At 41.6% G+C, this 16,965-nt stretch overlaps 2 protein-coding genes across 2 annotated transcripts; one reads left to right on the top strand and one right to left on the bottom strand.

Moving 5' to 3' along the window:
* Positions 1-9,615: 9,615 nt before the first annotated feature.
* LOC128302677 (uncharacterized) lies at positions 9,616-10,488 on the top strand. Its single transcript, XM_053039540.1, has 2 exons — positions 9,616-9,907; positions 9,976-10,488. The coding sequence occupies exons 1-2, from the start codon at positions 9,722-9,724 to the stop codon at positions 10,486-10,488; spliced, it is 699 nt and encodes a 232-aa protein (XP_052895500.1). The 5' UTR covers positions 9,616-9,721.
* A 78-nt stretch (positions 10,489-10,566) lies between these two features.
* LOC128304597 (putative nuclease HARBI1) lies at positions 10,567-11,838 on the bottom strand. Its single transcript, XM_053041800.1, has 4 exons — positions 11,694-11,838; positions 11,206-11,638; positions 11,001-11,145; positions 10,567-10,922 (listed from the first exon to the last, which is right to left on the bottom strand). Exons 1-4 carry the CDS (start codon positions 11,807-11,809, stop codon positions 10,660-10,662), a joined length of 957 nt encoding a protein of 318 aa, XP_052897760.1. The 5' UTR covers positions 11,810-11,838; the 3' UTR covers positions 10,567-10,659.
* Between the last annotated feature and the right edge of the window lie 5,127 nt (positions 11,839-16,965).

Here is a 16,965-nt window from a genome sequence, read left to right on the forward strand (position 1 = left end):
GATGTGGGGAATAAGTTTCGTTCATTTAAACCCCTTTTGCAGATGTGGAAACGCGAGTAGAAACGATCTCACCCGGCAGATACGAGTCGTATTGCTTCGATTGCGCGATCAGCAAGCGGGCAGGAGAATGATCGAACAAGCTCGCATCTTTTTCTGCTGGAAGCTGTTCCGTTTGATACTTTCCGCGCCAAGACGATGTCAATAACCGTGTGCTGGCACAGTTTAGAACGGTCGGGAGTCGCCCGACAAATGGGTTCGATATTCCTGTTTAATCCGGTTGCGGATATGCATAAAACATGTATGTAGAGTATCAATTTCGACAGCCTATCGATGGTTGCGCAGAGCGCCTTGGGAGCTCTTGGGAATTCTGGGGGCATGTGACTGACATTAAAGCGGCAGAGGTCCTGTGGGAGCCATTACCAAATGTATGGAATCATTTCACACATCGTATGCCAGTGTGTTAATTTGCACCTTTAACTCCATCAAACGTCATCAGTAATCGATGAAACACCCGCTGGATATCGTTACGGGATGACAAACGGGAAGCAATCTTGTTTTGGACCGCAACGAAGCTGACCAGTTGTAGCGCTCGCCCGAATGAGACCATCAGGAATACCTAAAATTCCCAGTCTTATTGTGCAATTCGGGAAACTGTATCAGAAGCGATACAGCACGGATCTTGCAGCATGAAGTTGCCATCCAAAGGACTGTATGTCAGTCAGACACACAAACCTTCAAACGTAGAACTCGACCAACTCTTAAGGCGGTTCGTGCCGGTTCAAATCCAACGCATTCGACTTCACAGACTGAAACGAACCGTGCCGTGCTTTGATGTCGGTGAAGAGCCAAGAAATAATATTGTCTAATTTCATGAATTATGACCGCGTAGCATCATTAAACTTGCATGGTGAACCATTTGTGCGGAAACAAGATTCCCGTGCTGTGGAGAACGTTGCCCACCAGCGCACTCGTGAGCGATGGTTTCGAGTCCGGGGACCAGGGACTGGGGGGACTTACTAAAATGGAACCGTCCACCTGGGTCTCTGGGATTCGTGAGTGAGCATTTCAAAGGTACCTGCAGGGTGTGAAGGGCGGAAGAGAACAAACGGCCACTCCAACGGCAATGTCTTTCGAGTGGTAGCTGGAAACGTGCCACTGTATGACGACGGTCCCGGCCCCAGGCAAAGGATATGTTTTATTCATCCGAATCATTTTCGAGCCCATCCAGCACCGACGTCCGCAGAATTGGGGGGTTGCCGGGATTTTCCATCGTGCGGAAGGATTCGCAACTGATGTGATTCCTCAGCATGTTGACTTCCTGCGAAAATTACCTGCAGCCAAAGGAAACACCCATAACTCAGCGCACAGAACCCCTTTAGCTCTTGCGTTAGGCAAACGGGGTTAGAATACCTCAGCAAAGCTGAAACATAATGGTAACCTTCACATGATCAACACACTAGAAACAGCTGGAATGACTCGTGAAGCCATTCGGCTTTACGATACACCATTTATGGGCACCCAAAACAAACAAACCCCATTCTCGGTTTGGTTGCGTTGAGGGACGACACACAGTGCACAATGTGTAACTTGATATTAAAGTCCTGGTGATGTTTTCCGCAGTACAAGAACGCGTAAGCTCCAGCGCCAGCGGAACACCTTACATGGCAGAATGTACGGAATTTTTGCTGCAGTCTGTTAGAGTTCCGCTTTTTGACATGTTTCTATTAAAGATCAGTATGGTAATAAATTCATATGAAACGGCTCGTGCATTATGCGTGTGGGAAAAACATTGGAATTGCACTGTGGTGACTTTGATAAAACATTTAAAAAAATTTTCTGCATGTTTCTCATTTATCCAAAGCTTTAAAACTTGTGGCGAATGCAAGGACATGCAGTCAATCAAATCCTTCTATAGTCATGTTTATTTTAAATAACCGTGCCAACCTACCGTACGAGTCGGGTGATCAAAATAGAGCTGCCCCGGTATTTTTAAACATTTGCTCATACTTTGAGCACACCACGCCAAGCGCCCTTTACTTTGATCCGATTACGAAAAATGTGTTATTACCGTGGGGTTGTTCGGTGGTATGCTTCGAAAAGTCAAACCGCTTTGGCAGGGACCCGGCATAATCGGCCATTTGCCAACTGTGTGTACCGAAACCGATGCTGACCCATTACACGCTGCAGTTGGTGTGTGTTCTTTTTTCTACGCACAGCAACCATCCCTTTTGGGTCAGTAGTACCGGGGGTGGGGGGTGGGGCGCGGATATGGATATTTAATTTAATTTTAAACAAAACTATTTCGATTACACTCTCCATCTACACGAGTCTCGTCTAGCTTCCACCAGGGCTTGCAGGTACATTGCTATTCCGCCACCATGTGTCGACATTAGCGCAAACATCAACTAGCGGCTAGTGTGTCTGGGTGTCTGGTTTGTAACCCAGTTATTTAAAGGTTTTTGGATCAATTTCGGCAGCCATTAGCCAAGCGCTACAACTTCGACTGTAGGGAAATTGATGGAAAAAAGCGTTTCTCAACTTCACATTTCTCACGTCTGACGGTTTTCGTTTTCCCAATACCGATTGGCTTTGATTTTATTACTTCCCGAGCGCTAGAATGGATGTGTTTGAAATTGTTTTTTTTTTTGTTTTGGTTTTATCTTCCACTACCACTTGAAGATGACTCTTGTGTAAATTTGATTGACCAACAAAATTCTACTTCTGGATGTTTTTGGAATGGCTTCATCGTAAGATTAATTGTTTGCTTTATTGCTTTATTTGTTGTTGAATAATTTATCATATTACCCTTGTTTAACGTTAAAATTTGATTGATGTTTGTTAAGAATCCAATTAAATTTATTGTATTTTTACTAAAAATTGGCAGATGCTAATCATTATAGGTCTAGAACTTCACGAATTGGTGCTCCAAAAATATTGTTTGCCAAAATGGTTAAAAGTACAAGTGTTAAATCATACCTCTTCATCGAAATGACCTTTTGGTAAGTATTTTATAAAAAAAAAATATCTTTTGTTGGTCATTTTCAAAATAACCTCGAACCTTTTCCAAGTATCTCAACAGCACACTGAATGAGAAAGCCAAAACCAAACAAAAAAACTCAAGAATATTTGAAATTTAAGAACTAATGACCTTTATTCTGTACTGCATCTTTCGAAATGGTCTCCTTTTCCACACAAGTAAAAGCTATCGAATTCAACTCTTCACTTCGATTATCCCATTTTGCAGAAAGCATGTGGAAATATGCTAAAGCAATTTCGGATCTTTCGCACGGTGTATGGAAATTTCCAACACCTATCAATTCTAAAAAAACCCCAGCTCCGGTTTTTGTGCCCTACAGATTGTTTAGATAGGTATATCTTCGTTTATCCGTAAAAACCATTCGGCTTAGAACTACTCGTATCGTTTGCCGACCTCTCCGGTCCGGGACCGAGCAAATACACTCCAGCCTGGCCGGGGCGCATTCGAGATATGCTTACGTGCGCTGGCATCCGATCGTGCCGGAAACCATCACCGAGAGCCATCCATTTGAAGAGAATTTTAATGATTATTTTAATTGAAATCGTACTCATTTCAACATAGTCCTCATACGTTGGCCATTCGTACAGTGGGATTTCGTGCTTTATATTCGTCGGTGAAAAGTGTGCCGGCCGTTACCGTTGCGCCAGTACACCACTGCCAAACATTGATAACTGTTTTTCACAATCAAAACAGCACTTCTAGAATTTAATCCTTTATGGGGCGAAAATTCCTATCTGGCAAATACATCGTGTGCAACAAAAATCGTTCTATGCGCGCACAAAGAAACAGCAGTTAGTTCTTGCTAGCATTTCGAGTAGATTATATCAACCTATATCTGTGTAGCAATGGCATAGAATACGCAACCATATCTTGCTTATCTTACTTACGCTTAATTTATTTGGAATGCGTATTATGTGGCAAATAAATTTGTCAAGATTACGCTGCACATTTGTTATGCGTTGCTGCAGAGAGCTTTCTGCGTTTCCTTCAATCGCTCGTTTTTGTCACCATAAAAAGGCATTAATTAAGCGGAAATGGCACAAAATGGAAAAATGAATTTCATTATTTTGCAAAGCCATTTTTCATTGTGTGTGTTTTTTGTTTTGGGTCTATTATTATACGCTTACGCGCGTTGTTCTAAATCGTCCGTAGCTGAACACGGTTGAAGACAAATTAATCAATAAAAACCAGTTACAAATTTTGGATTAATCTTACATTTTTCCTGGTTAAGATTGTAAATTATTTCAAGAAAATATATTATTTTGAAACATTCGTACATCTCCCAGATTGAATGGCTTAATTCCCGTTCAAGTGTTTTCGATGCATCTTCCAATGTTAGACGTTATTCATGTTTACAATAAACTGTTTATATCTTGCGCATAAACACAAAGGCTTACGTAGCCGGCTTTCGTCGCACGTCCCATTTTCTCCGCGCGTGTAACTGAAGCCACTTGAAAGTTTGGCCATAAATTTTCCGTTGATGGATTTTTGGAAAACTCATCACAACCGTAGCAATAAAAGATATTCAAACTCATTATAGCTCCAACCGGAAGGGCATCAGTAAGCGACCTCTTCATCGCATCGCATCGCAAGAAGTAAGCAGATCGTAAGCGGCTAAACCATAAAGCGCTGAACGATGCTTGTGTTGATATTGTCTAAAGTGTGTGATACCTAACCTTACCACCCTTCTATTAAAAATCAACCTCAGTTAACCAGCTGGCCATCAGATGGGAGGTTAGCGCCGTAAAAAAAAGAATGGTTCGCATGGCGAATTGTGAAAGGTTAAATATTTTTCTCCAAACTTTAATCGAAACATGATCTCCCCTGGCTTTTACTAACTATCCAATGGACACTAAGTAGCAGTCAGGCCGAGAAGTGGTAGCATTTAGCCAGTAGTGAAAACACCCAAATAAACACGCAGCAGCCAACGGCTCCAAAGAAACCAATCTAAAGCAAAGGAACCGATAGGAACTCATCGCTCTATCGCACATTGTCATACTCACACATAGCAAAAGAAATGCTGCTCCTCCGTACCGTGTTAGGGCTGGTTTGACCTACATTTTCGTATCTCGCTTCTGCTGATTATGCGTGCGCATTAAATCAATACGCCCGAAATGGACGGAATTAAATCAAGTCCTCGTTTCTACGTCTGGGTTCTTCTTGGCTGCGGGGCCGATAGCATGACAACAGTACCACTCATAAGATTGCTTTAGAGAGACAGGATCCCTTACGTCTTCAGTGCATCGGTGCGCGTGTGTGTGTATTAGATTAACTTGGGGAGGGAAAAAGAAATCCAGCCATAGAACACCATCGCCTACTTACAGATTCACGAAAAGTAAGCTTACCCTTGTGTGCTGACCATGTGTAAGGATTTGCCCCAAACCCATTTCCACCGCCATTTACCGTCTCCTAATGTCCTTTTGGGGGTATTTGTTTGACCAATGTGCTTAGTAGAATCTTTGTTTTGTATGCACTACCATCGTTCATTAGATACGCAGGCTCTCCAGCAGAGGCAATTAATCTTACCCATCAAGGACACATGCTGAAGGGTGCTCGACACCATCGATTTAAGGACTCAGCAGTAATCGGATGGATTAGATACACAAAGCTACGGTAGCAAAAGAATCTGTCCAACAATGAAAGCACTTGGCGTGCGATTGCTTCTATTGATCGTGCGGTAAAGCAATTTGACCGCGCAAGGAGTGCAACATCTTAAGAACTGGAACATTCCTAAATGATTATCAAACAGGGCGAAAGTTGGAACGAAACAATTACACAAACGGATTCCATTTCGGAATCTAAAGTGGTTTTTGCTTGAACCATAGTAACGACCATAGTTTTCATGGAAGATACATTTTCTAGCTTCTTAGAAATAGTTTTATTCTTATGCTTTAATTCTGTATTATGCTTTTAATAATATATTTCGACCTTTTAGTTTACTGTTTTACAGTAAGGAAGCACAATGGTTCCGTAAACACATTTAAACAATTAGTTAGCGGTTCATTTTCCTAACCTCAAGCAAAAAGACCCCTATTACTAATACACTTTTTTAATATATCCCAGTTGATATGGTCCCTTGATTCGCTTCGTAGCACACATCTTTGTTTGCCATCGATGTTATGCTGCGCTGTTGATGCTACTGCGCAACAAAGGCATTAGCGTGGTTCACGCTGCACGCAGCAAATGGAGCAATTTATAGGTCAATCGATATTTGTCAAGCCAAGTTGCCAGTCGCCTCAGCCCATCGGAAAGCATAATTTGAACGCGCCGTGCCTCTTTGTCTTCATTCCGATTCATCCGAAACGATACCATGCCCTATTACGCATCACATACATAAACATATGCGTACATTTCAACTAACAAAGAACATGCGGCTCCCTCTGCGGTGCATTTTTACGCATAATGTTACAAATCACGCCTAACAACGCCATCTCAATCTGATACGTCCCGCTGGTCCCGGGTCACTGTTCATTTTCGGCAAATGCCTCGAACCCGTTTAAAAACCCCCTTATTTCTAACATTTTCCTAACTAGCATATTGGGCCGCTAGTGCGGAATCCGATGGCAAGCTGGAGAAGGGGGAATTATAACTCACAACGCACCACTACTCCTGCCCGCGAAGGGTGGCAGGTATACGATGCGCAATACCTTTGCATTTGCGTTAGTGAAACTAACCACCCCAAAACAACAAAGCTCAACCCGATACGGTGCGAGGCGCTTAAAGGTGGCTGCGCGTTTGTTGCGCAGTTCTAAAAATAGGCCTGCACCCATAGTGCACCCAGTATAACATCAGGATTGAGATGGTGAAGTTGTGCGGTGCATAAACAACCGCAAAAGGCGCGGCCTGGTGTAAGCCAACTAGATGGCGACGTATAACTTAATGCGTCGATCGATTAAAATATGTTTCCGCGTAGCTATGATTAACGATTAACGCTGTTGGTATGCAGTAAGAAATCCTTGAATCTACAACTGAAACAAAAAATACATTCACCAGCCAAATGATGGTGAGGCGAAATCAAACTAAACAAACCAAACAAAGGTAGGTTCGTTCAGGCTCATTTGCAAGGTGGTCTGTGTTATTACATAGCGTTGACTTTGAGAGTTTCGAGTTTGATTTACATGATACTTTGAATTATTGCAACCAACTTATGTTTAATTTAAGGTTTTAATATTTCTTGAAATTTTTAAAATCTAGAAAATTATTTAAAATATGTTCTATGTTGTTAATATTGTAATGCATAATTCATGATGTTAGCAGAGTCATTCTTATGAATTTATACTGTATGAATCATTCGATCATTAAATGATCAAAGGGTTCTCCAAATTTTAATAAGTTTCTGAAGAACAATGAGTTATCAGTATCTTGGAATAATGTGAAGATTCATACATCTTGGAATAGCGATCAATATCTTTTAACTCCAATCCAAGATTTTTTCATCTTTTTAGATGAATCTTATTTATGAATCAATTTCCATGAATCAATAGGAATTTGGGCATCATCTCAAATTTATCAATCTTCAAATCTGTATCAACTTGTATGATATAGATTCAGAGTCATTCAAAAGGTTTAAAGTTTTATTCAGATTCAAGAATACGAATCAGATTCCACAACTCTAGTTGTTAGTAACGCAAGTATTGACGCTTGCAGCTCAAACTCTGAAAGAATTTAGTGAAATTTAGTAAAAAAAAAAAAAGTTCTTTAGTGAAAATACAATTCAGTTCATTACACTTGAATATATTGAGCAAATGAGCTAGGGTACAATTTGTTTAAATTCATATGACAAACAGTTGGTGGAATCGCATAAGATTTCGATTTCGATCGAAATCGAGAAACTCTAGAAAAAGGTTCATTTTGAGTGAACACAATTCATCTCGCCATCGCGAAAGCAACGATGAGTCGATCGAAATCGAAATCGAAATGCGAGTTTCGATCTGTCTACAAAATGTATGGAAAACATCGAGCAGTCGACAATTTTATCGACAATTGGTATCGCGAACGCTCTGTATCGATCGAAATCGTTTCGACAGGCTGAAGGGCTATCGAAAGCCAGTGAACGTTTGCGCTAAAAGCTTTCACTTGTGAATTTGAAGCATTTTAGCATTAAATAGAGCATTATTAATCAAATTTATCAATGTAGAAAGGTAGGTTATTAATAACCTTATATATATTTCTTAGAAATATTTTAAAAATATTAAAAAAAATAATTATAAAAAAATAAACATTTTCCATTCAAAAACAAAACGAAAATTAAGGCGGCCCGGTGGTCTATTGGTACTGGTGTCCGGTTCAAATTCCATCCGGACCAAACTCCTGTAGCAAGGACTGACTATCCCGCTACGTGGTAAAAATAAGTCGATATGGCCAGTTCGCTCTAACGAGGAAAAAAATAATTAAATAAAAAATTTATTAAATATTTTTTTATTTCATTTCAACCTATACCACCGAGCCGGTGTATTGGTACTGGCGCCGACCGCTGACACGACAAGGACCGGTTCGAATCCCATCCGGACCAAACCCCCGTAGCAAGGACTGACTATTCAGCTACGTGGTAAAAATAAGTCGATACGGCCAGGCCGTTCTAACGAAAAAAAACCTATACAGCATGGTGGGTTATTCAGGTTCAGAAAAGGAAGAAAGGCTAAAAGACGGCCAAATGACAGGAACTGTTTCTACGATCATTTTTTTTGTAACAATCAATAATGAATTATTGCTTTGTGATGACCAGAACTTCCTAGATTCTGAGGCATCGAGGGAGAATAATATTAAACCCTTTGACCGTTGTTTGCTAAATTTTAATAATCACTTCTATAACTGGTGCTCATTTATGTGGAGAACTTATTTCCATCTTGAAAAGTCCGTTACTAGATACTCAAAAACATCAAAAATAAATTAATCCAATAAATTTTATATAAATCATACGAAAAGGTTTAGTCAGTTCTAGCCAGTATGACAACCGCTCAATCAACTAACGCTCTCTAGTGCACGACCATACACAAGAACCGTTACAAGACACACAAGACAAGAGACCAGGCACAAGACTTTCTCGAGTAGTGATATTTAAGAATATTTGTTTTGTCCGAGACTTTCGGGGTTTAACGGTTTAACATAATTTTGGTTGACTATCATAGGACAGTTCAAGACAGGACGAGAACAATACGTTTTTTGTCGGGTAGGACTAAACAAGACGGACTGGTGACCAGGTCATGTCAGCAAAACTAAGAGTGTACCAAGAAAAATATGTCTAACAACACAAACTGACGAACATCTGGAAGAGCGTTATCTAGTACGAAACACACCAATCCAACAAAAATTGCCAGGTTTATATGAAAGGATGAGAACAATGCAGCCTTTGTGTGTAGGTACGCCCAGACAAAAAACCAAGGGGAACAAGACTAGGCCAAAAATGTGGGCGATGGAGAACAATTAGTCTGAGATACAATGACAAACAAGTTCGAGACCTAAGGGGGGGGGGGGGGGGGGGAAGGATAGGAATAAGAATAGGGATACAGGGAATGTACGGGAACGGTTTTATTTTAAAATCGCCAGCGCATGACTGTATCAAACATCAGTATCGTTCGAACTCAGACGAGGAAGGAACTCTGAAGATCTGCTGGAACTCGTAAACGGTTAAGAAGAACGTAACAGTTAAATTAAGTGAATACAGTTTTAGTTCAATCGTCAATCATGGAAAAAGTCGAAAACGCTACGTCTCGTATAACGAAGGAACAAATTGAACGGTTGGTGCAAATCATGGAGAAAAACCCTGATGCTGCCAAGGGAATTTGTACCAATCCCACGGCATTCTGGGGTGAAGTTAGTTTGGAACTCAACAGTCTGGGTCCTTCAAAGGATAGTCATTCTTGGAAGAAGGTACGCATTGCATGCAATCTGCATATGATATGTGTGTTTAATTGTATGTATCTTTTGTGTTTTCTTAGACATGGACTGACAAGAAATCGAACGTCAAGAAGAAGTTCTCTCTAATGCGAAGCGAGCAGAAAAAAACCGGAGGTGGTATTCCACTGGCTATAAGATTAAACAATATCGAGGAGCGTATCTTAAATGTCACAAATATAAAGGCCAATGTGGAAGGAGCAAAAGACACTATTTGTGTAGGAATACCTGAGTGCAGTAGCGACCAACAGGAAAAAACTATCGCTGATCCATGTGGAATATCCAGGCAAGCCGAGCCAGCATACGCAATAGATCGGTTGGACCAAGAAGCAACTGCTTCGAAAGCTACAACATCATCGATACGGCAACATCAGCGAAAACAAGAAAATTTTAATCCAAAACAACCCGATATCTACCAACAGACTCTGATAGAGCAAAATGAATCTATTGCTAATTCGTTGACTGAAATTGTGTCCTTGATGAAAATATCCGTGGAAGCAACTAGCAATTTTCAAAAGGAACTTTTGGAATGCATGAAACAAAGAAATAAGGATTAATCTACGAAACAATAGTTCAACAGTTACTTGTATTGACTAACGTAGTATTTCAAGTGACAAAAGAAAAGGTTATTAAATTGAAAGTTTTTATCATTGGTAGATTGGCCTGGTTTTATATCATTGAATTGAATTTATATCGAATAAATGTTACTATCAATACATATTCGCAGATTAAACTTCTGGAATTCTGTTAAGAATACAAATGTTATGCAAAGCGCAACAAACATTTACCATTCGTACAACTTTAGTTGGAGAATAGCGCAATTGTCTTTCGCCGTTAAGACATCTGAATTTTGCTTTTAGCATGCCAATAGTTTTTTCAATAACTACACGTGCCTGAGCATGCTTGGTATTAAATTCTGCTTCTTGACTTCCAGGAAGAGCATTCGCGAAAGGTTTCACAAGCCATGGTTTGGTCGGATATGCAGAATCTCCTAGAATGCGAAATGAAAAATCTATAAGTTTAACTCAAACAATACATACTGGTTTAATTTATTTTTTGTTATACTAACCTAACAGCCTAAACACTCTTTCACCATTCCTCCATTTGTTTTCAAAATATTCTATTGCTGGACTGGAGTCGAATATGAATGCGTCGTGGTTCGACCCACTGAATCTGGCATTTACATATCGAATGATGTTTCGGTGGTCACATATCTATAATAAACATTGTAATTATTCAATGTTAATTCAACTAAATTTTAAAAAAATGCTTACCAATAATGCATTCATGCTGTAAAAACCTTTCCGGTTGTAATACATTACTGGATTTTCATGTGGAGCTGTTATTCGGATATGCGTTCCATCTATTGCCAATACAGCTCCAGGAATGCCCGATTTTTCGTAAAAAAATCTACGTGCATCAGCTTGTTCTTCTTCTGTCATTTCCAGTGTAATAACGTGCTTAAGTGTATTTTCTAGAGCACACAACGTTTCTTCGAAGATTTCACTAAATGTGGATTGTCCAATCGGCACTGTGAAATCATTTCCAACACCCCGCTGGTATGAACCTTGTGCCAAGAATTTTAAAGATGCTGCCAGCTTTTGCTTAGCAGTCAATCCTCGATTATGTTTGGGACTTATTATAGGTGTAATTTTTCGAAGAATATCTATAAATAACTGCTTAGAAATTCTGAAGTTGTTCCTAAAACTACAAAAACAAACTAGTACAATACGGCTAGATGATGGTTATGCAGCGTACTTACGCGGAATCATCTAAACTCATAGGGTCCAATTTCTTTCGCAAGTTTCGACGATAATTCTTCAATTCAACAGCTGGTTGACTATTTTCAGCTTCCGATAGCAAAATTGAAGCAATCATTCTTTAAATTCGATGTATTTATAGTGGAGATAATAGAAACTGCACCTTGAACAAGCTTTTCACAACGTAAACAAACATCAATTTGACAGGTAGCAAACTGCTCGACTAGTCGATCCCATGTATTTTCTCGATCGAAATCGAAAACCTGTATGCGATAGCGATTTCGAGTCGATTTCGATTTCGATCGACAATGTTGCTTCGATCGAAATCGAATCGAGTATTCTTATGCGATTCCACCAAGTGTTTGAACTTGAAAAAAACAAGTATTTCACACATTAACTAACATTGCAATGGGCATCATTGCTAATAGTATAAACAACAAAATGAAATCTCAAGACAAAAAATCAATCGCTTATCGCCTCACCAAAGCGACGCAGCATCCACCGAAAGTAGTTCAGCGCGAGGTTAGGACACAAGAGATGCAAACGAAGCAACACACCAAAAAGGCTAGAGAAATAAAAGAAAAGACCGCGTCCGCGCCGAAAGAGTGTCCCAGAGGCGAACACACAAATACACGACGAGCGAGACCTTACGCGGGTCTTTGAACTTTCACGCGCGACAAACGGCGTAAATGTTGTGAGTGGAACCTACAAAGCCTAACCCATGTGGAAGCGTCGAGACGCCTGGAGGATGCCAGCCAAACAACAAACGCATCTACGCGTGTCTACGCAACCGAGCAACGTGTCATGTTGCTGCCGCTGCGTAATGCGTAACGTGGCTTGCGCAAGCGGCACGTTTCGTGATGCGTTTCGTGAGCTGGTGAGCATCTCGCGGTGAGTGAAAACGCTAGGGCAATGGAGTGGTGTGTGGCGAACAAAAGGCGCGCGCTCGCTTACACAGACAGTTCTTTTCTTGCGGAGGATGGGCCGGGATGCTAGACGTGTAAGAAAAGGAGGTAAAGGGGAATGATCAGAAGGTCGGAGGTTTCGATGATGGATGATGTTTTCCACAATCGTGGATGCATTTTTCTTGTGTGCCAACTTTCACCATGGCATGGGGAGAGATGATCGACACTTTTGGGAAGATGTCGTAGAGTTGCTTCGTTTGAGATGCTCCAGTGTGTTTTGTTGTAAGTGTCCCCTAATGGGAGACCCTAGAGTTGTTTGGTACTTTCACCACGTTTTCATTGCTGGAGGTTTTTTTTTATTGCAGTAACAATTATGAAAATAGATTTTATTTTGAAATAGTTTAATCTGAAGAGTGTCCCGAATGCTCATAATGTAAACTGATTCTCGAATAAAATATTACCGCAAGGGCTAAACAAAAATGAACCATTTACATGACAAGGTCTTATTTGAGCACCAAACACACAACTCTACTCGTGATGAATTTAGTTTATTCCCGTTCCAATTTTATTCCACTGCACGCTTTTAGTCTGTCATTACTGTCAACACAGCTGGTTACTGTCATTTTAGACGAGTAGTAGTAAAGAAGAAAAGTAAAACACGCTTGGAAACAATATCAATGAATACAAACGCTTTCTTTGTGCGTCTATTGCGTTAAACTGCCGGGAGTCGCCTTTCTTTCGAGGCAGAAAAAACAGCTTTCCCATTGCAACATCCAACGCTAGGGATAGAAAAACTGCGTCCACTTGTCTTCCACCGTACCGCAGGCACTTGTCATCACGGCCAATGGAAGGGCCAACGATCCAAGTCCAAACCGATCAACGGGAAGCTACTTTTCCCATGGAAACACAGCGTTCGATCGGTTCGCGTCCGGAGACGCATTTTCCTCCCGCGTTTGAAAGCCCCCGTGTCGCTACGGTGGTCTCCCTTTCCAATTAGGGTCATATGTCAAAAAGTGCGTAGAGCGAGCGATGGTGGTTGGAGTTTGTAGTGGAAAAGTGATAGCAACGCTTGCCGCGTCAGGTCCGCGATAGCACTATACCACCATTGCACGAGGAAGCGAGCGGGCGAGCGAGCGAGCGAGCGAAGCGAAGAGCGCATAGCGTGATCGTACCGCGAGAGAGAACTAGCGCACACACACACGGACAGTGGTGCTACACTCGCCCGTCTCTCTATGGATGGATCGCGTTCAAAGCAGCAAATAGGTGTAGCTGTATGCGGCTGTATGTGCAATTCCGAACAGATCGCTCTCACATTCTTATTCTCTCTCCGGCGAAGCTGTGTGCTTGCGTTCGCTTCCCTCATCGCTACCCCTGTGCTAAACTATACGCGCAGTCAGATGTTTTCCAATCAATGCAATGTTTTGTCAAACAATAGTGCAACTTACTTTATTAATTGCATTATTTGAATGGTTTATTACACAATCTTACCCTGAGCAAATCCTTCCGATGGGTCACATGTGTTTGTGCGTATTTGAGTCTTCTTTTTATCGCCAGGACACAAAGCAAACACATGCGGGTATGAATGTGTAAATTACTACATGATTATTTGCGCTATTTTAATGGATATTACAAAACAGAAATCCACACACAGAAAAGCCAGTATCAAGCGATCCCTACGACAACGTCACATTTTTCTTGGGTGCGTGTGCCTGTGCACGCATGTGTGTGTCGGTATTGTTTTATTCGACAGGAAAAAAAAAAAGATTAATCAACCACACAGAAAGGGACATGATATGAGATGTTTGGTAATGTAAAATAGGATTTCATAGACTGTTTCGATTGTACCTGTGTGTGTATTTGGATTTTTTAAATCGTTTTTGATCTAGACCAATAAAATTACATAACAAAGTAATAATTCCGATGCCGGTCGACTACCTCAACCGTGCAACTGCCGTAAACGTCCCAGAATAGTGCAACAAAATCCTGAATTGCGTGTTGTTGCTTACCATCAGCATCTGCTGTCACTACATAATCCGGACAAACGGAGACCACGGTTCGAGGGGATTTGGACAGTATGTTAGCTGGCGAGTTTGCTACTCCACCGAACGAAACCGCACATTGCTTGGCATGGTAGCGGCATAGTACGCTTTTTCGACCGTAAACTACCACACGGACCAAACACACACGGCATGACAACGGTTAAGCTCACAGCGCAACTGCACTTATTGTGGTGCGATCAAGTGGTTGGCGTGGCGTGGCAAAAGTAGACATGTTCTGCTGGACCAAAATTCGATCCCATTCCCTCTGATTCCCTCCCCATTGCCAAGACGGTGTGGTTTTTGATTATCAAATCCAGAGAGATCGATTTTGATAAAGGTAGCAGGTCTCTTGCTGGAAAGAAATGCACCGGTCTGCTTACTGACGGCGTAGAAGTATGTCAACGAGCAATTGACGCGAATCAATTGAACAAAGTCAAATCTACGATACCTTGCGATTGGGTCTTGGAGGATGAGCTGACGCGAAAAGGTGCATTGTAACTTACAGCCTGCGGGTTGGGTAGTGTCTTGCAGAGCAATTTATGTTCAGATTTTGATTAATTCAGGGTAAATTGTTCGCTATAAGGACTAAGCCAAGAATTTCTTACAGCTGTTCTAAAACTAACTAAACTAACTAACTAAACGAAAAGCAATAGGAAGAATAGTTTACAACGGGCTCACATTAATGAGACGGTTACAGAGAATTTGTAAGGAAATATTGTAATCGAACACATTGAACATGACATTGAAATTTCTTATTGTTCCCAAATCGAAGGTTGGTGATAGATAAGACACCTACTTGACCTTATGCTCCTCACGATGTAACAATTGGCTGCGTACATTGTATTCAGGTATTGGCACATTCATGCTACTAAAATCCATGTGAACCGTCTCTCCACTTTCTCAATTCTGACCATATCAGTGCTAAAGCCAGGGGCTCAAATCACGCTGGCGCTTTCGACTATTGGCCGCACCGAGGAACAGTACAGGGAACGTTAACTGAAGGGATCGTGCATATTGCGTTCCACTAACGACATTGCATTGGGTCATCTTTGCTCAGCTCATTACCCTACTCATCTGTTCATTGAACTTTAGAGCTTTATCTAATCATACTCCCAAATCATTCACAACCTGGAACCGTTGAACAGCTATATCACAGATGGAGTAGATCGTGATAGTCACCACTCACAGGTGTATAGAATACATGGGAGAGGATGGGAGCCAAGAACGAGCTGCAATTTTGTTACAAGTAAGACAACAATTCTTAACAGCTTCGTGCAAAAGTGTTCCTGGGTTGAGGCTGCTGACCAGCATCCGTTCAACGTCTGGCCCCATTCTGGGAATTGCAGAGTGTACATGGGAATATAGGCAGCAACAACGCTACAAATCAGCAGCAGCATAACCCATTGTCGAACTATTCAATCCACGGGAATACGGTGTTGCTTCAAATCCATCCTTTGTTGTTAATTAACCGGTACAAACGAGCACAATGCACAAGCATGCATTGACCTTCGGGAAAACGAATCTCTTCATTACTTTCAACTGCAATCCTAAGTCGCCCGAGATCACAAAAAAACTCGATCAACACGGTGAGAAATGTGTGCTGATCTCCATCTGATATTCATCCTAAAGAATGATCTATACTGCGAGAAAATCGTTTTAATCGAAAATTGTAGATTCGGCCAGCCAACAGTTATACCACAAGGTAGATCCTTCGATCCTTTAGATTGTATACGTCCTAGAGTTCAAATGCATCACGGAGTTTACGGGCATCCGGTAGGTTCTACCGGGCCTTGACTAGTAGAAGAAAAATAAACTTCAACGCAAGGGCACGTCTAACAGTGCCGAGGGTGAGGAAAAGCGTGCATGGTGGAGAAGGGAGGAGGTGTGTTGGAATTTTCCACCCTTGCGCTTCGTCCCAGTTCTCCCCGTGAGTTCGCACAACAGTGTGTTTCAAACAAAGAAAAACGACAAACGCGAACCAGCGGGTCAATGTGTGGTACCCAAGTTGTGCAGCACACGTGCGTTCCCTATTTGTGAGTTTGTGGGGCGGGTTATTGGGAAAGTGCTGTAAGTGTGGGAGCGGCAGGCAGAGGCGAGAAGCGCTAGATAATAAACTCGTTTCTTCACACAACGCTATCTCGTTTCTGCATGCGTGGATCGTGCCATGGGTTAGATTCGTATCTGCCGTCTCGCTCGAGCCACTAAACAATGAACAGTTGAGCAGTTTAGTAGACCGCACGATTCTCGGTGCCGCCTGCGATGCGCGATGTTGAAACACACCGTGCACTAGTGAAAAAGTGGTCAAGAAGGCACTGTCAAGAAGAGAGGGG

This window comes from Anopheles moucheti, chromosome 3 (genome assembly GCF_943734755.1).
Source record: "Anopheles moucheti chromosome 3, idAnoMoucSN_F20_07, whole genome shotgun sequence".
Lineage (NCBI taxonomy): Eukaryota > Metazoa > Arthropoda > Insecta > Diptera > Culicidae > Anopheles > Anopheles moucheti.